Raw genomic sequence first — 22,747 nt, 5'->3', positions numbered from 1 at the left:
GTTGTACATGGATACAAGTATAGGCTATCTATGGGCAGTATTAGGCTTGGCTAGGCCCTGGTGAACTATTGAAGTGACAACTTAGATTAATTATATTCAAACACACTGTAAAAGTACAACATTTCAACGTGGCTCACTGTAGATCTTACAAGTGGACATCCCTGATCTATGCAATAGAGTACAATACATCTAGTGTTACTTCAACACAGCTGAGGAAGACCAAGCTTACAGAATGGTACAGTAGCGGCTATACATCCATCACGTACCTAACATATACTTTACCTATTACCACCGTTGTAACAAACTCCCCTAATATACGCTATCATTTACACCCAGGGTCTACTAAATTAAGATCCCTTTTATTAATGACTCAACAAGTTTATATTTCACAGTTTATATTTTCACTTTTGCCCCTTTATTTACACTGCTGCATAAAGGTATCTGCAGCATGTAGCAAAGATATTTGAGTTTTTGATTGGCAAAATGCAATCATCGTGCCGTTTCGGCAAACAAGACTGAGATGTTTGTTGGTGTAGACACTATCAAGCTTTCAATATCCTCTTACAGAGGAAATTGATGGTGGTCATTTGTTAACAGTTGCTAGGCAACAGGGTTCAATTGCTGCTCAACATGGATGCATGCATGCATCTCTGCGTTACAAATGAGTTTTGTCGGAATCTACAGCTCTGAAGATAATATTTGTGTTATTAACCCAGGCATTTGCATTTTGAAGACCTCTTGAACTAACTAGAGAGTTTACACTAAATCATCAAGAACTCCTCCCCAGAAAGCAGGCGCGTAGCCAGGAATTTGGCAAGGGAGGGGCGAAACTGTAGATTCGGCATTGCAAACTATCTAAGCGTAGCGCCACCATGGTTGGCGCGAAGCGTTCAAGAAAATTTTGGCTGAAAATGCCTCCCAGATTGCTGGAAATGGCACTTCCCAGGCCTTGTAGTTGCATCTTAGCATTTTCTCTTTTGAAAATACTAGCGATATCATAAAAACATTAAAAAAAAATGTAAAAAATATGCTCAAGGGGGGGCTGCCCCCTTCCCCCCCCCCCCCCCTTGGCTACACGCCTGCCAGAAAGTAAATGTTCTAAGAGAGCAAAATTGCAAAAAAGTGGGAGTAACAATTCAGAAACAAGAAAAAAAGGTCTGTGATAGATATTCTCATAGGAAACTATACAATTAGGAAGATAAAGTTAAACACCTTGTACAAAACACATAACATTATAAATCACTCACAGATTATCACCTGCTGTTTGATTATTTTTTCCTAAGTATTTTAAATCTAATTTTCTGTATGAAAATACTAAAATAAGTGGCAATGAGCTGCTATATACTTTTTCTCTCAGATTGTAAAAAACTAATCTAAATATTTAATATTTTCCATATTGTTTTATAATTCCCATCACAATGTTTTCCAGAAAAATACGTTCCCCCTTTTTTTCTCTGGACAGTTTGTTTCCCTTGTGGAAAATTGATGTAATTATAAACACTATCAAATTCCATGACTTGGCAACAGCCTGTCGCCTTTCCTCGACACTATACTTTTTGATAACTATGTGTGACATATGTAGGTCATACAGTCCCAGAAGCCTATAGTATGTTATGTATGCCCAGCCATGAGGGTTTGCATTATTTCAGATAATCAGATAGTACACAGAAATAATGGGAATGTGTCAAAACATGTCAAGGCAAATTTGGTTAGTAGGAATAATTAAGCTGCAAACAAATCAAGCAGTACCGGCCTACAGGAAACATATCTATCTATCTGTCAATCTGTCTGTTTGTCTATCTGTCTGTCTTTCCATCTATCGATCTATAAAATGAATGTGTAGCAAGCGGTATGACAGATATATAATAAATTATTAAAGATCAACACACCAGAAAGTAGGAATCGAATGCTAGACAAATCAACGCCAGATGCCTAAAGTTCAAGATTTAACTGTACAAGCAGTTTTAGTTCTGTTTTGGTAACATATTTTGCCTTACTCGAGATATGCATATGTATATATATATATATATATATATAATTGAAAACGTAATGAGAAGGAAAATCCAGAACAGTGAAAAAACTTCCAGCCTCCACCGGGATTCGAACCCGGGCCTCCCGCTTTATATGCGGACACCCTAACCACTAGGCTATGGTCGCTCTAGAGATCAAACAAGATTCTAACTAACTGGAAGTCATTTGTGATTCCTAAATTCGGATCTCGAAAGAAATACTTTGAACAGACTTTTGTTAATGAAATGGAGGTAAACGACAAAGGCAATGAATATGTCTAATTGAAAACGTAATGAGTTGGAAAATCCAGAACATATATATAAATATATATTATTTATATATACATGTTTATATATATATATTTAAATATATATTATTTCTAAACGTGTTTATATATATATTCACCTACTGTATACACTTGGGATGAATGACTTCCACTTGATTGTCTTCAAATTTTGGACGATTTCATTTGCTTGAACTATTTTCATCTGCGATTCTAAACCCTTTCTTCAATGTAACTTAAAAATCAATATTTTGGCAATCGATTTGATGAGTTTACAATTAAAGTTTGTTTATAGAAAAAAAAAACTTCTGAATTGATGTTTGCATAAGACAGCTTGATTTATACTGCAGTTAAAGGTTATTGAAGTAAAAGTTATTGGTTATTGTTATTGAAGGCACTTTATGGCAAGATTTTGGCAAGGCGTTGAAGGCAAGGTTATTGAAGGCATTTATATTTGATAAGTTATTTAAAGGCAACCCTCACAGAAACACTAATCTTTATACAAAAAGAAAAAAAATCAAAGGCAAGCGCATGCAACCCTTGAATTAAATTTCGGCAGATAAATAGTTTCTGTGATCTGCACAGTTTCTCAAAAAGTAAGACAACCCTTTCCCATCCCCACAGACAGTGTTGAATGCAATGGTTTTTCTTATGCCATCCATGTTTTCTTCCACAAAAGTGGAAGTTTAAGAAAGTGATACTGGTTCTGAATTATACTTCTTATTCGGACTATAATGTGTCCATTCAGCTGCCAAGCAGTCCATGCCAGCAATAATAATATTCCAATAAACAGATATCCTCTTGATGGCTTTCACAGTCTGTAATCAAATAAATGTTAATCATCCTTACAACTCGTTGGCCATTTTTCCCAAATCAAATTTCTTCAGCATGTGTAAATTTTGCCGTGTGTTCTCATGCGTAAATGTGCTGCCATTAAAACACATTGAGAGAGCCATGGATCATGAGAGTGGGAAAAAAAGCCCAAATACATCAAACTTTATATACGGTTGATCGAATTTACAGAAAGTTTTGATGAGGAAGTGTCTATTTACAGCATACATTTCAATTCATGCCAGTATTCAAATGAAAAGTTTGTAGAAATATCTCCAGAAAGGAGCAAAATTAGTTGTGGAATGTTTTCGGTGGTTTCATAATTGCTATCTGATTCATTCAGTTAAGTTTTGCACACCTCAACAATAGAGCCACACCAAAAGTTTGCTTATAATTGGCTTTTTGTTAATTCTATCTCTGACATTGGGACTGTGTTTGTGTCTGTGAAAACAATTAGTCAAGATCCTGGTGGTTGCAGCTGTTCCCTTTTGCCAGAAATGTTGTTTTAATATGTCTTAAAAACATCAAAATATCCTATTATTTCTGAAAAAGGACCTCAAACCTCAGCTGTCTGTAGATGTTAATCAAACCTGACTCAATAATACATGTCTGCCACCCAGTGAGTTATACATATGAACATAACAACCCATGTGTGCATGTTTTTAGCCAAACTAAACAGTTAATTACAATGCTGTAAATTACCCACTTTACTGAATATGCTGCTTTCTACATATTCCAGGGACTGTTTATGAAAGATTTGTGACGATAATACTCCTGAGACATAGCGACCATGTTTGCGGCTTGGAATTTAAATTATTCAAGAACCTACTTTGAATATGTTGTTTACATCCAGGGTGTTTTAGATTACGAGACTGTATGTGTACCTAAAGAGCAGCTTTGAAATTGAAAATATTCAGCAACATTGATTATCCCGCAAACACTTTAACATTTACTGAGTATTGATTAAACAGTTTATCAACAGCAAAGTTCAGTGCTGTAGATATACTGCTTTTAGAGTTTCTGAATATCTAACATTTTACAAAAAGTTCTAATTATATTTAAGTGTTTCTGAATATCGAACAATTTATCAACAGCAACATTCAGTGTTATATATATATACTTTTAGTGTTTCTGAATATCTAACATTTTTCAAAAAGCAAAGTTCAAGTACTCTAATTATATTAAAGTGTTTCTGAATATCTAACAATTTATAAACAGCAAAGTTCAAGTACTCTAATCATATTTAAGTGTTTCTGAATATCTAACCATTTAATTATCAACAGCAACGTTCAGTTTTATAGATATACTTTTAGTAGTGTTCCTGAATATCTAACAATTAATAAAGTTCATATCTCTTCTATCTAGCTCAGTGTTCCTGGCTATAATTAACAATACATAAACAGCATAGTTCATTACTCTACAAATTAATACTTTCATTGTTCCTTGCATACTCTACAATTAGTTCCAGATAATCATCTACTCTACAAACAGCTCACTATTCCTGACTATCTAACAATACATAAACAGCAGAGTTCATTACTCTGCAAATACTTCAAGCATTCCTGAGAACCTTGCAACATTATATAAGCAGCAATTAAGTTAACTCCTTAGAGTGCTCAGTGCTCCTAATTATCCAACAAATTACAAAAACAAAGACAAGTATACATTATTTCACAATGCATTGACTTATATAACAAACTGTACTCCAGCTGTACGCTTATGGCACAATATTGGCCTATAGGAATGCTCTCATAAATGTGTGTACAGTATGACTATTTCAATGTGCATTCCTGTATCAGGGTCCCGATGTATCCTTCTACATACAACAAACTAGTGTATTGTATTAAACATGTATGGGTTCCAGGACAAGTTGTTAATGTTGAAGGAAAGCCTACACATCTTCTGAATGTACTATATGTAATAGGGTGCATGTACTTCTGTAGGTAAAATAACAATATCCAGACCATCATTCTAGGTTAAGTGGGAAATATTTCTGATAAGATCAATGTTTGAAGGAACGATGCCACCCCCCAAAATGTGTAAAATTGTTCACATTAGAAGAAGTAAATTCTGTTAGAAAGAGAGGTTGCGAGTAGAAAGTTAATTCCTTTTCAAGTTTCTTAGTGGACGGAGGGTGTGGCACTTTGATGACGAAGTTGAACTGCACGATGACTGGAGAGAATCATTTTAAATCAATTCATAAGCCTTAATATGTTTAATGATTCCGGGCATAATTAGATGGGAAACATTGCAATGTATAAATATTATCATATGAAATATCTCTTGTATCTTGTAAGATGCCTGTAAATCAAAACACGGTACTCATTAATGTTTCACAAATGAAAAGAACACTTTTGATTCTACTTGTCAATTGGCTCCATAATTGATCGATGTATATAATATTTATTCTAATCTGTATATATGATAATTTGTGTAATAATATAGGAGTACTAATGTCTGATAGGTTCGATGCTCAAATCTACTTCCTATCTTGATTATTTTGCCCTTGTATCTATACCCAACCCCCTCTCCCCAACCCCCCCCAACCCAAATCCTTCATCTTTCCTACCTCCATCCTGTTTATGATCATGGGTGCTCTCAATCTTTGCTACACAGTAACATATAAAGCAGAGAGGCATGACCCTCTGCGAGTAAATCTAAACTATAATAGGTCAACAGCAATGTTTAGTGACCAGATTCACCAAAGCATTGTAGGCCAAGTCTGCTTTACAAATCAGCCATAGCTTAACATATATTAATGTAATGAGCATAACCATTTCTTTCATTGATTAAAGGGTGTGAAAACTCGCGCACAAAGAAATGACTCATGCCGGTAATCTGACCTAGTTTCAAATGAGGTGTAGAATATACACTCACAGCTTGCTACCGTCGGTAATTAGACACTAGTGTACAATCAATACATACAGCTATGGTCAATACCCACAATACATTGTACATAGCAGCGATGGACATCTCAGGTCTAGATAAAAGATAACAAGGTATCACGTTTCATTACTGTCTGCATTTTGTAGCGACAAGAAGAAAACGTCACTTGCAAGCAACGGAAAGTTAACTTTTTTCAGAGCGCGGCACACGGTTTGGGGCGAGTCTTCAATGCCTTTAATAAAGCTTGTTTGGGAGTTATCGTTTGGTAAATTTGGTGAATGAACAATGGTCAATGAATGTAGTTTCAGATCGGTCAGATACCATCTTCATAACGACGTGTTAAAAAACAACATGTTTACAAAAAAGGGGGGAAAAAAAGAGTCATGATGGCTTTTTTGTATCTCTCATTGTTGAAACAAACAGGTATGTTGGATAACCCTAGTGGTCCAAACAAAATGATGCTCAGAACATGGTATGTTTAAATGTAAGAACTTTGGATAAATTTACACTGGAGTTAATTCAGAGTTTCCGTGCTCCTCAGCCTAACGTAGCTTATAGGCCCTGCTAATGTCGTGACAGTTCTCTATATAGTTTACTATGTGGCAAATGTTGTGTTGTGTTTCCTGTGGTTATGATAAACCATTCTCTTTACCTTAATATACTTTCCCTTATTTCAATCAGCAAACGATGCAAACGGCTCACTTCTAGACCTTCGGATTTCATCTCCCAGGGTGACATTGAATATTAATCACGATGAAACAATAAATCCTCTTAAGTTTTTCTCAATTTTAAAGTTAACCATATTAAAGCCTGTTTTCTATATTATTTTATCTATTCAAACTTTTTAAACTTAATTCTTCCTGTCCAGATCAAGCCCACATACTTCCTTCATTCAGGAATCAATTTTCTTCTATTTCCCTTTTTCGCTCTTGATGTTCCGGCAAAAAGCTCACAAGTTAAAGGTGACAAGATCCATGAAACAAGAGGATTATCTTCCTTTGCCGTTTCAAGGTCCCCATCGAGGCGACAACTTCTCTCTATTCCGGTGGGGTTTACGACAGCACGTGCGAAAGAAAATCCCGACAGAGACTCGATGACAACGAAACAAAACTTCACATCAATAAAAGAAAAGATAAAAAATACATACAAACAAACATACATAAGAAAAGCAGACAAACCTCAAATGTAAGCGATCCATTGTGGTCAGTGTCGAAGGAATTGAAGACGAAATGGGCGTATCGGCTGGAATCTGAGAAATTCAAAACAGTGCAGCACATGAAAATGTTCATCATCCTCAGTATTAATATTTATTCGTTGTCTTTTGAAATTAATATGAAGTAAACATTAACTCTAAAATCACTACTATGCTGATTGAGCACATGTCAAGTCCAAATCTAGAAAAAAATTCTTTTTAGAAAAAGAAAACGAAGTAAATCATTAACGGTGGTAGATGTCTCCATGGAAACTAAAAGAGAAGATTTGAATGAATTTAAAGGATTAGTCTGCACTTAGGAAATCAGTGCACTCTAAGGTACTTAATTGGTGGGTGAGAGGGAGGGAGAGGGGGAAAGGGAGAAGTGGGTAGAATGAGAAGGTGGGTTATTGTTAGGTAGCATACTGGGCACTAACAGTGAATTCCAAGTTAATAGTATCTTTCACATCACACAATGCACGTCTGTTCTATGTTACAGAAGTTAATAGTATCTTTCACATCCACAATGCACGTCTGTTCTATGTTACAGAAGTTAATAGTACCTTTCGCATCACACAACGCATGTCTGTTCTATATGTACAGAAGTTCTTGGTATCTTGGTACATCCACAATGCACCACTGAACTATGTACAGAACATATTACAAATGTTAAATTATGCTACAGGATTGGAGACTGGGCTAAACATGCATACATGCAGGGGAAAATTTAACACATCCAGTCTTCATTCAAAAAATGTTTTTATTTTGTTGCAGGCTGTCCCTATCCTTGTAAGTTAATTATGTTTCTCAGATTAAAAGATAACTTTTCTCTGGGAAAGATCAAGAAATGAAATGACAAAGGTATACATCAACATAGACAGCACAAAATGGATGAATTATTTGGAATAAAATTACATGTCGTTTCCATACCTCCTTGAGGGAAAAACTGAGAGTAGATATTTTTGAAAGTTTCTTCGTTGACTACACCCGACGGACATTCCTGAAATGAGAGAAGGAAAAAGACAAAATTGAGAAGCAATCAGAAGAAGACTCCATTTTGACAGAGATATATCTTTGTGGATGCTCCTACCGGGAAACACGGTTGCTTTTAACTTGCTTCAAGAGCTAAATGAAGGCAGCTAGTTACCAAGCTTATTTATGTAAATGGGTTGTTTTTCTCTTCTTTATCTTGGCTTCAGTTTCCCACAGGCAATTTCAAACAGTGATCACACGATATTCAAAATTTTCAACATTTTCCACTACAAGCATTAAGAGATCTCCTCTCGTATGGCACTTTGTTTTCCCTCTTTTGCGTAGCTATTTAAAATGATTTGTATTTTGTCTTCTGTTTGGTTTCTTTAACTGTAATTATGGATTCCAATATGTTAAAATTTTCTGCACGTTTTTTTGAGAGTTCAACGATTCTACTGTGTATGAACATATCAAATAAATGAAGCATGAACTAAACCTGAACTATACAGAGGCTGTTCACTTTCCAGTGAACCCTATTACACTGAATATTTATGCTTTTTTTTTTGGTTTTTGATACTTTCTTATTTTTTTTTTGTCTGGCTAAAACAATTAATTTACCTGAACCATCACAAATAAGGTCACGGTTCCCAGACCTTTCTTTTTAACTGATAAAAGTTCACAGGATTTTTTTCACAGAACATGTCTGTACTTTTGTTTTTGAAATTTTGAGGAGAAATATAAAATATTCGAATGAGGTGTAACAGAAGTGTTAGACACCACCATCGATGCCAGAAAATACACACACAGCTTGCTACCGTCGGTAATTAGACACTAGTGTACAGTCAGTAAATACAGCTGCGGTCAATACCCACAGCAAAGTGTACAAACGATACAGCGATGGACATCTCAGGTCCAGCTAAAGATAATAAGGTATCATGTTTTATTACTGTCTGCATTCACTGTTTGGGGCGAGTCTTTGATACCTTTAAGTAGAACTGTATCATTTAATTTCTCTTGAAGTATTAAAACAAACAATGCATTTAACTACAGGATTAGGAAGATAATAAAGATTACACATTAATATACCTAGAAAGCTAATATGCGTTATTGTTCCAGACATTCCAATCAATATTTGTTATCGATTACCAATACCATCAGGATTCCAATCTGCGCATACAACAATGACTTAATTCACAGGTATATTACATCTTAACGATCCAAGTCATTGTTCCGCAATGTGCAAAAGGGTACGTCATATCGCCATTACGTTTCAGAGTCTGTTTGTAATTCGTGGATGTGTAACGTTTACCGCTGTATAATTATGTTTCGGTTGATGTGTTAATGTTTTGAGATGCATCTCAGGAGAACAATTTACTTTGATTTAATTTAAGACTAGTTTAAACTGGGTCAATTAGTCAATTAAACCACTATGAAATATAGTCCCTACATCATATGTGATGGAACTTGGACGACCGTCAATATGGGATACGGCTCCTTGCAGCATTGTTACATTCATGTTAGAGAGGACGGGAATGATGACATCACGTAGAGAGAATCATTTCAGGCACTATGACAGTATACATGCATGTACTGGATCACATTCTCCTTCATAATGGTAAATTTTTGGTGTTGCTGTGATTTCTCTCCAATGTTAAAGATGCATACAATAGGTGCAAGGTTTTTGGGACAGTTTGCTAGCAATTTGACCCCAGAGAGAAGAATATGGGCAAAACTTCTGATCCCCTCCCAAAATAAAAGTATGTCTACACATATGTGTGACTAATACACTAATTATTATGTTAATTAATTAATAATAGTGTTAAGCTATAGAGGCTACAAGCTAGTGGAAGAGATGCCAAGCTTTAATGGAAATCGTTTTTAAGCTGCTGACTTAACGTTTGGGTTAATTAGTGAGATCATTATTGCCTGAGTTAATTAATGTAAGGGCAGAGAGAAAAATAAATGTCAAAGGTTGAAAGACATGGGATCAATATGTCTAAACGAAAAAAGCCCCAAATAAACGTCTCCCTAAAGTTATGATATCCTTTGTTTTTCTCAGTTTTATATTAAGTTGCACATGAGAACATAAATTTAAACATGAATTTCATTAAATGCTTTTATGGAGTATTGTACCTGGCCATGATGTGTTTTTGCTTCATTTATGCTGATGTTTCTTTATATTGCACATGAATATATGTACAAATTGTCTAAAAGTCTATTAATATTTGCAAAGAAAAAATCACAATAACATCATGGCCCCTTGGTCAAAGAAATGAGGACTGTCCACAATAATGCTTTTCATAAAAATGTTAAATAACACTCGAATGATCACATTACCTAGCAACGACATCATCCTCATCTGTTTAAGCTCTGGCCATGGAGTCTGACCCTACATCGCATTGCCCTACTCCAGGCATTTAGAGTCATTTACCCTGTGACATGTACCCACCCAGTGGGGAAAGAATATATCCCATACAAACGGTGCTCTCATTACCGAATTATATCTATCTCCCAATCAAATTTCTTGTAAATGAGATCAACGTTAAAAACTCCACCTTACCTCGATTCAGTGGCCCTTATTGAAACTGGTTTTTATGAATTTATTAACCTCCTTCTTCAGAAGAGAACATTGTTGTTTTGGTATATAGTGATGTGTTGACATCAAACAGCAGAAATGGAGAACTCGATTCAGAATATTCTACAGGTACATACACATGAAATCCGATCAGTTACTACGAACTGAAGTATTCATGATCCAATGGAGGTTTTGGCATAAATTTTGGAGAGAATGTGGAAAATGCCACTGATTCATAAACTTTGAATGAAAGAAATTCAAAATCCACTGAGATGAAGAAACAAAATATCCACTCAATTTGAAAAACTAATTACCATAATAATGAAGATACCTGCAACTCGACTTTTGTGAGGGAAATTAGAACCCCATGTGTGTCTATGTTTATTCCACATTTTCAGATAATTATGGCCCCGAGCAGTTACCTTGATGGCAACTAATCTATGTATGTGTGGGTTTGTGTGTATGTGTGTATGTATGTATGTAAAATTGTAATGTTAATATATATGTAGATATGTAATCCAGTAATCTATGTACATGTTTGTATGCTGAATTAAGGCTGCCGGGAAGTACATAAATTTGTGAGAGATCATCGCATCTGCTCAGCTTAAATGACAATTACAGTGCATGTTGCCAATTTTCCAAAGCTCTGTTACCATATGTGATGTATGAAAGAATGTACAGACTACACAGTGTTACAGATATGCAATTATATGCTTACTGGGATTTCATTGAAACTGTACCATGTACCTTTGAATCTGTTTCTTGCAAAGCGACAGGTTCATAACACAGTTTATACTAAATAATACTCAATCCTTATATATCCTCACCAGAAGTATTGATTTTCATAAATCTTAGTGAAATTTGTCAAAGAGAGATGAGTATACTGCAATGCCACCAGGGTAAATTTAACCTATTGGTAAAACAGCTAACATGTAGGACATATAAATGTTAATGGAATATACACTATGGGTTAACATATATTGGTAGTAAAACAGCATAATTAACATATGGTGTGTATAGTACAGCTAACATATTCATGGGCTCTACGCATATTAAGCGCTTTTATCTTGGTCACATAATATATGGGAATTCATTCCCAAATCTGAGATTTGAGGGGTTAGGATGCATTGATTCCACGTTTCATGATGATAGAGATGTGAGGTAATCTCCTTGGAGATTTAATATGTAAGGTATGAGGTTATTCAAGCTCACGTCTGAAAATATTTGTACATGGCAATATTGGTAGGGTATATATACGCCCGTAGTGAGTAGAGGTAATAAATATGGTAGATAACTTTGTGCAACTGCTGAATTGTCGATCAAAATTCCAGCAAAATGGTAGCAAATTGTAGACAAAATTCTGCTCTCATCCTGCAAATCCATTTCATGTAGTATTTCATGGCCTCCAGATTATTCACTATTTCTATTAACAATGATATTAACGATTAGAGTGTTGCATACATTACGATGACAGCCAAACTATTAAAATCAAAACTCCATGCTTTAAAGCAACCCACTGTATTTTGCATGCATGTGAAAATTTCTTTGAAGAGCCCTGGCTGTTTACATTCCACACACACATACTGAAAAAATCCCCCCCCCCCAAAAAAAAAGGAACAAGCATTTAATACCATCTTCTATGTCAGCAGCAACTCCTCGTAAATGGCTAATAATCACGCTCATCCAGAGAGTAGACAACTGTCAATTTATGCTAAACTGCAGCTATGGTAGTAGTTCTACGCATGCAATATGTCTCAATAGTACAACCATGGAGCTTTATTTCTCTAGGCAAACACATGAAGAAAAAGAAAGAAAAAGGCAGATCTCCCTGAGATAAATAAGAACAACCATTTGTCCTGTCACAGCTGGTTTCTCTGTAATTCACATTTAAATTGAAGGGGAAAAAAGCTGTCTCATGTTTCAAGCTTGTGACAAGGGTTGTTGTTATTACGCTTAATGGTGCAGTGCGTAGCGTTGAGTTGTTCCAGTAGCTGTGAGGTCAGATGAGGTCATGTTTGTAATTGCAGAGTCTACACAGAGGCTAGATTGCTCTACAGCCGTTGAGCGTCTGGGGAATGCAACTTTGTATATTCTGAGGCAGATTTTATGCTAAGAGGAAAGGTTGTGCGTATTCAAAATTTTACATCCATCCAAGATGGCCAGAAGGTATAATATAGTCAAAAACAAGTTGGCATTGTGTTAAACATTATCTGTTTTGAATTGAAAATGAATATATCGCGCAACTCCGTAGGTTGAACATAAGATGAAAAATTTGGTTAACAAAAATTGTATACAGTCATTTTTGTAATGTGGTGAAGAATTAAAAACAAACTCAGGGTAAATTATTTGAAGAGCAAAGGAAAAGGTGTGTCAATACATGTTTGGTGCAGCCCTTGAATGTTCAACCCTTTAGTCCCTACCTGACTTAAAATCCCTACCTTGCGAGCTGATTTAAATGCGCATATATCCACTATATAAATATTTGATCCTAAGCTCTGTGTTTGGTCCCAGTTGACATATGTTAGCTGTAGAATGTTCAACGCTATTGTTTCTGCCTGATTAAAGATTTCTCTATTGTTTTAATGCGATCGATCTTAGTGTGCATTTACACAACAAAGAGAAGTGATCCGTGAGTCTGTGTTTGATCCCCTAGTTGATTTGCAGCTCTAGAATGTGCATCTCTATTGTTTCTGCCTGAATTGAAGTTTAATGATGATCTTTCACATTGACACATTAAAGATATTTGATCCCGGGGTCTGTGTTTGATCCCATAGTTGATTTGCAGCTCTAGAATGTGCATCTCTATTGTTTCTGCCTGAATTAAAGTTATTAATGATGAAATTTTACATTGACACATTAATGATATTTGATCCGGGGGTCTGTGTTTGATCCCATAGTTGATTTGCAGCTCTAGAATGTTCATCTCTATTGTTTCTGCCTGACTTTAAAGTTTAGCTATGTTTAGCTATGTCATCCTGTAACATCAGCATTCTATTCCCTTCATGCATATTCATGATGACTGTGAAGATGAGATACACGTTTATATCCCACGTTCCACAAAGCCAATTTATTAAATTTTCGTTCATACGTGTTCTTCATTCACTTGCAGTTTCATGTGCATGCAAAACATGCTTTTATACAACTGTTTATATATAACTCTAAATAATTAGGCACCAAATGAATGCTTGAATCCACACCTGCCTTTCGTCTCCCTTGCGCTTGTTGGAGACCAAAGAAAAATCTTGACAGAGAGAAGTGTTAAGCGAACAATCATCACGTACGATGGGGAAAATGAGCCAACGTGTGGCTCGATCACCCTCATGGACTAAACATGAATAGACCACTACTGCTATATACTGTAAAAAGCCCTAATACTACAGCATCCATGAAATAATGTACAGCAAGATGCAAATTTCACCATTAAACGCTGGGAGCTGAATTTGATGTTCTCCCATTGCCATGGTTACGCAAAACCAGCTAATGGCCAAAAGATAGGTGGAGGAAAATTTGGATAAAATGTAATAGGAAATGGTTTTACAGTTATTTGGGTCAACAATCTGGTTCTAAATGCACTTCAGCCACAGAGTCTTTTGTTTGTGCTAATAGTTGCTGAAAAATTTAAGTTCAGTTGTAAAGAAAAGGTAGATTCTTAAAAGAAATGCTTCCTTCTATAATTATTTATGGGCTAAATGATGGATTAATCTGACAATTTTGGTTCACTTCAATTTTCTTTTTCTAAACCATCTGGCAACAAGTCAAAGTGAATGATATCATAATGGCAAATAATGAGCTCCTGGTGACCTGTTTTTTCTTCTTCTTTTTGCTTTAAATTTTGCAATGAAAATATATCTAGCTGAAAGCAAATACTCCAAATGTGTCTCATTTCGAGGAAAAATCAACAAGAAAATTATCATTTTGATAGCTTTTAGGAGTGCGAAATAACATATTGAGATAAGGACTAAAAACATCGTTGAATATTTTTCTCCTCCATCTAAGTTTAACATGTTTCTGCCACCAGAAATCCATTTAAATCACCTACTGCTGTTAAATTATGAATTGTGATAGCTAGATCTATAGGTAGCTCAAAATGGCTTTATTGCCAATGAATGTTTAAACATCTTCCCAAGCACAGTTTATAAAACATACTTGCAGGTCGTGTGAGCATTCTTGTGTCCTTGTAAAGATTAACATTCAACATTTTGTTGATATGATCATCCTACATGTTTCTAGAGTTACGATCAAGTTTTCATTTTTTATTATATAATATACTAACTGCTCATAACTGCTTCAAAGCAAAAGAAGCTACTCTCGTCACGAAGCAATTCTTTTTATGACTGCTCATATTTAGCGATAGCATTTTGGTTCACAGGAAATCATACCATATGCATTATAAATCACGAAGTGTATATATACTGCAGCTATTCAATATTAATAAAAACCTCAAAATGCAGTCCTTTTATAGCTTCACTATATATCAAGTGTTATTCAATATAACAAAAGTTTTTAAACATTAAAAAAAAATGGTTTTGTGCAAATTTAAATAATAACACCACTCTAAAAAGATAGAGAAAAGAAAAGTGTCTCTGAGATAGATATGGAACCTCAACAGGATCATATGTAAATATTAATCACCAAATTAACAAATTTCTTGAGAGAAAAATATCTAGTAGTTTGTCTTAGTTTGATCATTTGTAAAAATATCTTGTGATCAGAAATGTTCTAGATGGCTCTAACATATGAAAAGACTTGGTAGAAATTTGGTGACTAAAAGTCACTTTAAAGTAATTATTTGATATAAAACAAAGAAATTTATATTAAACTGAACTGAATGTGACTTCCAGAACCCTAGTTTTTTAGTTCAAACTTTAAGCTGCGATCCTAGTCATTTTATACACAAGTAGCTTTATATATAGCTATATACATACAAGCTATATATAACTATATATACTGTAGCTATATATATATATTGTAGCTATATAAGTAGCTATATATATAGGTCGGTAGTGATCCTTATGACCCTAAACACAAGGCTGGTTCACTCAAGGTATCACTCATGGTTGTAAACATGTTAACACATGTTGAAGGTATTAACTATTTATATATATGCCATACCTGCTGGCTGGCTAGAGCTTACAAGGACTCTTCATGTCACGGATGAATGTGATACTTTGACGAAAGACTAATTAGCTCGTCTGTGCATCTCAGATCTCACCCGCAAGCAATTTAACCATTAAGGTATATGTGAGATGACAACTGCCACCCTCCTTCCCTCCCTCTACCATTTCCCCTGCCCTCCCCCCACCACTCTCTCCTTACCTGTGGTTGAAAAAGATTTTTCAATTCAATTCCAATGACAGCAAAGTATGGCTGTACAGTAATCGCTATCATGATTGTGCATATATATATATATATTAGAGTTAAAATGTGTGGGTTTATACAAATGTACTTTTTTTTTTAAATTAACTGATTTTTTATCAGTTGGCAGAAGGTGCAACACCATTAGCTGATTAATAACAGGTTCTATTAGCAGCCACATGTGTTGGCATGGAAACCTCTGTTTTTACTATATCTGCAGCAGAATAGAAAAATGTGGAAATGAAAAACATGCAAGGAACTTGTAGTGCCAGTTCTATTTTTTGTAAAAATATAAAAACAGCCTTTCTGTAGTCGCTAATCAGTTTCCAGAAAATTTTAGATTTTTCAGTTTCAGTCTATTTCTTTAGAACTCCTCATAGGGCTCACACAGGCGCATAGCCAAGGGGGGGGGGTGAAGGGGGAAACCGCCCCTCCCCTTGAGCATATTTTTTCTTGACATCGCTGGGAAGTGCCATTTCCAGCGATCTGGGAGGCATTTTCGGCCAAAAATTTCGGTACGCTTCATGCCAACCCATGGTGGCACTACGCTTAGATAGTTTGCCCACAGGCTTCGCCCCTCCCTTGGCAAATTCATTGCTACGCGCCTGGGCTCACATGATGCAAAAGAGACTTACAGATGCCGGGTACAACGAATAAAATGTACATAATTCATGCCCGATGTGGACAAACAGATGAATTGTAACGTTAGGTTCAAAAGTGCAGGGGAAATAGATATGAGGATCAAATACGAAGGCACTGTAGCTTCCCAGATACAAAAACTGGAAGACATCATTGATATCCAAGTAAACCTAGGAAATAAATCTGGGTTTCTTTTGACAGAGCATATAATTAGATTATGGAGAATTTTCTATTTTTAGTCTGTGAATGTTGTTGAATTTTTTACCAGCTGAAGGAATTTCTTCTAAATTGGGGTTTTCAACCATGGAATTCTGCCAATATTGCAAACAATTAAAGGAAAAAAGACTCCAACTCCAAATTATAAAGTAGTACTGTATATTATGCGGTTCTCATATACACCAATATTGCATGTACATGATAAACTGACGGCATCATCCTATTAGAGTTCTTTAAAATGACGTGAATATTCAGCAGCCGGAAAAAACCTTAACCTATCACTTTGAGCAATAAAATAAAAAAGACACTTATATTAATCGTGTTGATCAAAAAATTGTCTAATTTCCTCCATAACTTATTCCTAAAATCAACATCACTTTGTAGCCATCTTTTAAAGTCAACCTTTCCCTTCATCGCGATAACATATTGACTATTAACTTCCAACTGCCATTAAAATTGCATAAACTTGTGTCTGAGTCGAATAATGACAGCATCATAAACAATGTAGACTTCTTCCCGCTGTGGGGACTTACGATTGCTTGACATTCAAAGATGATAAGCGAAATTGTGCTTATCCAAACATTACTCTGGTTGTTCAAGATGAGAGACCAGACGGTACATAGCAGGCAGCAGTAACTGTATATTAAGACTAAACTAAGATGTTATGACAGACATTGTATTTGACGATGTTTATGAGTAGATCTCTAACTCCACTTGCTATCACCGTTTTATTGATGACCAGGATTTTAATTCCCTCAAAGAAATTGTCCCCAAAAAAGAATCCTTTTTATATAACTACTGCAATCTAAAGAGGGAGGCTGTTGCAATTTTTCAGAGTGTATTGTTTACCTTCACTTTTATCACGGCAGAAAATCGAAAGCATTGGATAATATGGATGCGACAGCTGTTACGGTGAGATGGATGTCAGGTAATAATCCTACCTGTGTGATACTTATGTGACATGTACTGTATGCAGGAGACATGTGTGCACATGACTATTTAATCATGGGGGGGGCCATATGTGTCACTCAGGTCATATGTATGCATAGGAAACATGTACAGTATACGGAGACATGTGACTCTCAGGTCATGTGCATGACTATATTTAGGTAAATGTGGTGGGCAGACACATGTCCTGTAGACAGGAGACATGTGACTCTCAGGTCATGTGCATGACTATATTTAGATAAATGAGGTGGGCAGACACATGTCCTGTAGACAGGAGACATGTGACTCTCAGGTCATGTGCATGACTATATTTAGGTATATGAGGTGGGCAGACACATGTCCTGTAGACAGGAGGCATGTGACACTCGTGTCATGTGCATGACTTTATTTAAGTACATGAGATGGGCAGACACATGTCTTATAGATGATGTACGCAATGGACAGACACTTGTGTGATATGAACTGTAAACAGAAGAATTTAAGTGACTCTGTTCATGTATGCATGACAATATATAGATATATATATGTCTATATGTGATGGACAGACACATGAACTGTAGATACAGTAGACATGTGGCTGTTGGTCTATAAATGTGATGAGCAGAAACTTGTGTGACATGCACCACAGACCAGAGACATATGTGTATGACTCTGGTCAAGTATGCTTGACAAACTATGTGATGGGCAGAAACATGTGCTGTAGATTTAAATTACACAAGTCCCCCACCACCCCCCCCCCCCCCACAACTGCTAATTAACTACATTACAAAACCCAAGAAGAATAATCTATTTTTATGGATAAAATGTCAGTCTTGACACATTTGTGTATTGCCTAAAATTGTTAATTTCCTTTGACAGGTTTTACAAGTGATGTACCTAAAATAATAAGCATGCACCTTCCAAGTATGGAAAGAAACATAAAGCTCAAGTAAAAAGTGTCCATCTTCTATAAGTGGCATTATGACTATTCATACACTAGCAAAATGGCAGTTTCCTATCACAACTTTGATACCCTCACAATCTCCTAAACTCAATATGCACTTTAGGAGAATTTTTCATCACAAAGATATCTATCATATACAAGTTAAAGATGATGAGATTGTTTAAGGTTTGTTTTCTTCTAGAAGACTTCCAAATATCTTTTGAAACTGTTTAAACTCCACCCCCCTCTATTAATAGAAAGGAAACATTGAAAGAGTGACGACTTACTTGCTTGAACCCTCTATACATCAACTGGAGTTCTTTTCTGTTAAACTTAGTCGCCCGGCATAGCGTGTCCAATCCTTCTGGTTTGTAACGCACCGTCTGCATATCCAGATCCTCAAGATCATGATCTGTAGGTGAGGGCAGAGAATTGAAATAGCTTTTAATGACCCTTACCATCTCATACAAAGCTGTTCCCATGGTAGAAAGGTCACAGGGAGGTCAAAGGTCACACTGAGAGGGTATCACCATGGGAATCCCAAGTGTGACAGGTTTTCTAATAATTTCACTGAAACGCTTAGTACTAACATCCACTGCAGCTTCCGGAGTCCATTACACAAGGATTCTTCCGATGCGCTCGAGTGTTTTACGAACAAGGTTAAACTCACGACACTGCAGAGAGCACAGAATTTCCAGAGACATAGCTCATTTGGTAAGTAAAATTCCAATATTTTCATTTAAAAAGCAATTTTTCCTCAATCGTCCCTGCTTCCTCTGAAGTGACTGCACTCAAGTGACTTTTGCATTGAATAATATTGTCCTAATTTTTTAGATTTGCAAGCCAAGTATTGCGCGCTGCAGTCGATTGGCAAATGTCACGGCAGGTCAGTGTCCTACAATGACTGCCGCTACATTCATAGCTAGAAATGAGCATGTCTCAATTGAAACGATTGCAAATTACTCTTCACTATTCAAAGAAGGAGACAGCAATAGTAAAAATTGGTATGAATTCATATATTCATGCTCATATAAACCTTCCGATGACTTTCCTAACGAAAGAGAAAGAACGGAACTATCCGTGAGTCGCGGCATCGACTATGAAGTTACGAGTAAATGCTTGTTTTGAAGCTTGTAGCAGCGTAGTCGAGTCACTGAGACATATTTTGAACGAAGTAAAGGGTAACAGTGATGATACAATACACAGAAGGTTTCCTGTGAGAATATAAAACACTTCCTTCATCTGCTCGACACCCTAGTATCAGTTTGCGAGGGCCCCTGGTACTGAGGCATCAATATTACAGGCTTGTCAGAAATGGAACCGATCATGCACAAAATGTGGTTGTATATTTTACATATCTCTCTCTGGGCCAGGATTAACATTTTGTGATGAGGGATATCACCTACAAACGATAGAAGAATATGCAACGAGGTGGGAGAGAGGTGTGAACTTGCATTGAAGCTTATCAATATGCGATCAGTTATTTCCTCTGTAAAGTCAATAATATTTGGTAATTAAACTCTGAGTGGATCAACTACGTACATCGTCAAAAGGTAACTGGATGCACATACACATCCATGTGGGATACGATGTGTTCCTCGCGGAAAAAAATACCAACGAGTTGCAAATTTGACTTCTGCGATGAATTCCGTTATTTATTATTTACTTACTTCGATTATATTGTGTTAAGAAAGGTAATTCCTTTTTTGATATTGCTAAAAGTAAAAAGTTATTTATAGCAATAATTAGGTAACCAAAGGATGCATGCATTGACATACATACTGACTGTGTTTCCACAGGAAATAAACCCTACACATGGGACAATGACTCTGAAATTACCGAGACAAATGAATTGTAATTTGAACAACAAATGCACAGGAATTGTACTTATGTATAGTGCTTAAGGAACTTACACTGTCTCCTCCAATCACCCTCCCCCCTTCATCCCCCTCGCATACACACACCACCATAATCTCAAGTACCTACAGTAACCGTCCTACACCTAATATGTAGCTATGTATTGACTATATACCTTTCTCCTTCTTACTATACATCCATCTCCAACACTCCGCACCCCCTGTACCCACCCACTTAACTCCCACCATGCACCGTTAATTCCAACTGCTTTAAAACCGTTTACATTTGATAGGTGACAATTGTGAATATTTTGAAGTACAGAACACCAGTATGGAATGTTGTTAGACTTTGTTTGTAATTATGCATACATGTATTATCAGCTGTATCCCAACGGTTGCCTAGCTGTCCGACATATTCAAGTTGATAGGTCTTTATATAGATCTGTAGAGCTCTGTGACATCAAAAAATATCATATCCATTATAATTTAGCTAGAAATCTCATCTTTATACGCACCTGCCCTACTCTAAAGTAAAAATCTCAGTGTTTATGTTTTAACCGATGTTAAATATTATCTTTTGACCTTCCTAGTTGTACAGAGTTGACAATATTGCCAATGTTGAATCATATATTCTGAGTGAGAGAGGTTAAACGTTTTGGAGAAGGAACTTAAAAAAAAAAAAATAAGTAAGCTCGGACAAAAGTTCAGAAGTTAGATGAACATTTAGCCTTGAACATTTGAGGATTAAATGTAGGGATTAAATGTAGGGATTAAATGTAGGGATTAAATGTATCTAAATCTTGTCATTGATTGGAGTCAGCTCCTTAATGTCAACGTGAAAACTTTGGCAAGACCTCCTCTCCTCCCTCTCATACCACCTTCTCCATGCCCCCGTCCCCCAATTCATGACCCTTCACAAAATAGTGAAAAATATCCTCATGAAATATGCTATAAACATCTACTTCATCAAAATTACATTAAAATTTCACTACAAAAGGGGGATAAAAGGAAGAAACAAAATAGCTGCATCAGTATAATCACATTTGTAGCCTGCAGGACTAATGAAAGTTTAAAGCTGCACTAGCTTGTAATAAATTTCAGAAACTTGTACTTGGATATCGGCACAAACAAAAAAAAGGAGAAAAAAAAAAATTGAGACAGGTATGAGTGTGTACGGTGAATCAAGAAATTTCCTATTTCATTGAGGTATGGAACTATTGCACACACACACCAAAAAAAAAATACAAGGGTATATTAGTCTATAGATTAGGTCTATAATTAGGTTAGTTGTGGCAATAACGACATTTAAACTTTTGTAGTACTAGTGGTTAGAACTTAGAAGAGAGGGAGGCTGTTCATGATGGGTGCACAATGTAAGATCATTTGTTAATAGAAATATGGACATAGTGACAGTAAGTAGATTTAAAACACAATAAGAACTTATGAATTCAAATTGAATATAAAGACATTTAAATGGCCTACAGACATTCTACACTGAGCAGCAAAATTAGTGAGACTGCAAAGGCAAAGCACTGATCAAATTTGAAAGGGTGAGTTTTTGATCTTGCCGTTTTGGCAAACTTCCAGTGTATACATTCTCAGTATTATGCAATGACTATATTGCTTCATATGTCTTTAATGATTTGATTAACTTCTTATATGACCCCATGATTATATGCTTTTCTCCCTTTTGAGTAGGGCCCATACATTGTGAGCACTGCAAATTTAAGTTGCTTCTTATAACAAAAAATATATTCTAATACCCTCTTCAAGTTTTGCTGCATTATCAAAGTTTAATGCATCATCTAAATGGAAATAAATACATTTTTATATCCAATATGAGACCAACTTGGTGAAAATTGATATTGAAATTTCTACAGCTGACTTATACATTTCTCACTGCAATCGCTTTTCCAACACCATTACACGGCACCTTCATACTGGTTTTTACCGAGAGGGTCTTTTTTTTTTCCTTCTATATTTGATGTTGTCATCTTGCCAAAATACTGCAGGGCTTTTATACACCAAAGTCGACCATACAAATTTGAATTCTCCCCAGTCA

The 22,747-nt window shown here is 35.8% G+C and overlaps 1 protein-coding gene across 1 annotated transcript in view; it reads right to left on the bottom strand.

Moving 5' to 3' along the window:
- LOC139967570 (uncharacterized) overlaps positions 1-22,747 on the bottom strand; it is a 142,104-nt gene that overhangs the window by 15,655 nt on the left and 103,702 nt on the right. Inside the window, exons 2-4 of the mRNA XM_071971514.1 lie at positions 19,117-19,241; positions 8,133-8,202; positions 7,189-7,259 (exon numbers count right to left, since the gene is read on the bottom strand). Coding sequence (XP_071827615.1) covers positions 7,189-7,259; positions 8,133-8,202; positions 19,117-19,241 — 266 coding nt within the window. The remainder of the gene's footprint in view (positions 1-7,188; positions 7,260-8,132; positions 8,203-19,116; positions 19,242-22,747) is intronic.

The sequence above is a fragment of the Apostichopus japonicus genome, chromosome 5 (genome assembly GCF_037975245.1).
Source record: "Apostichopus japonicus isolate 1M-3 chromosome 5, ASM3797524v1, whole genome shotgun sequence".
Taxonomy (NCBI): Eukaryota; Metazoa; Echinodermata; class Holothuroidea; order Aspidochirotida; family Stichopodidae; genus Apostichopus; species Apostichopus japonicus.
Note: the sequence above shows the minus strand (reverse complement) of the source record. Positions and strands in the feature narration are given on the sequence as shown.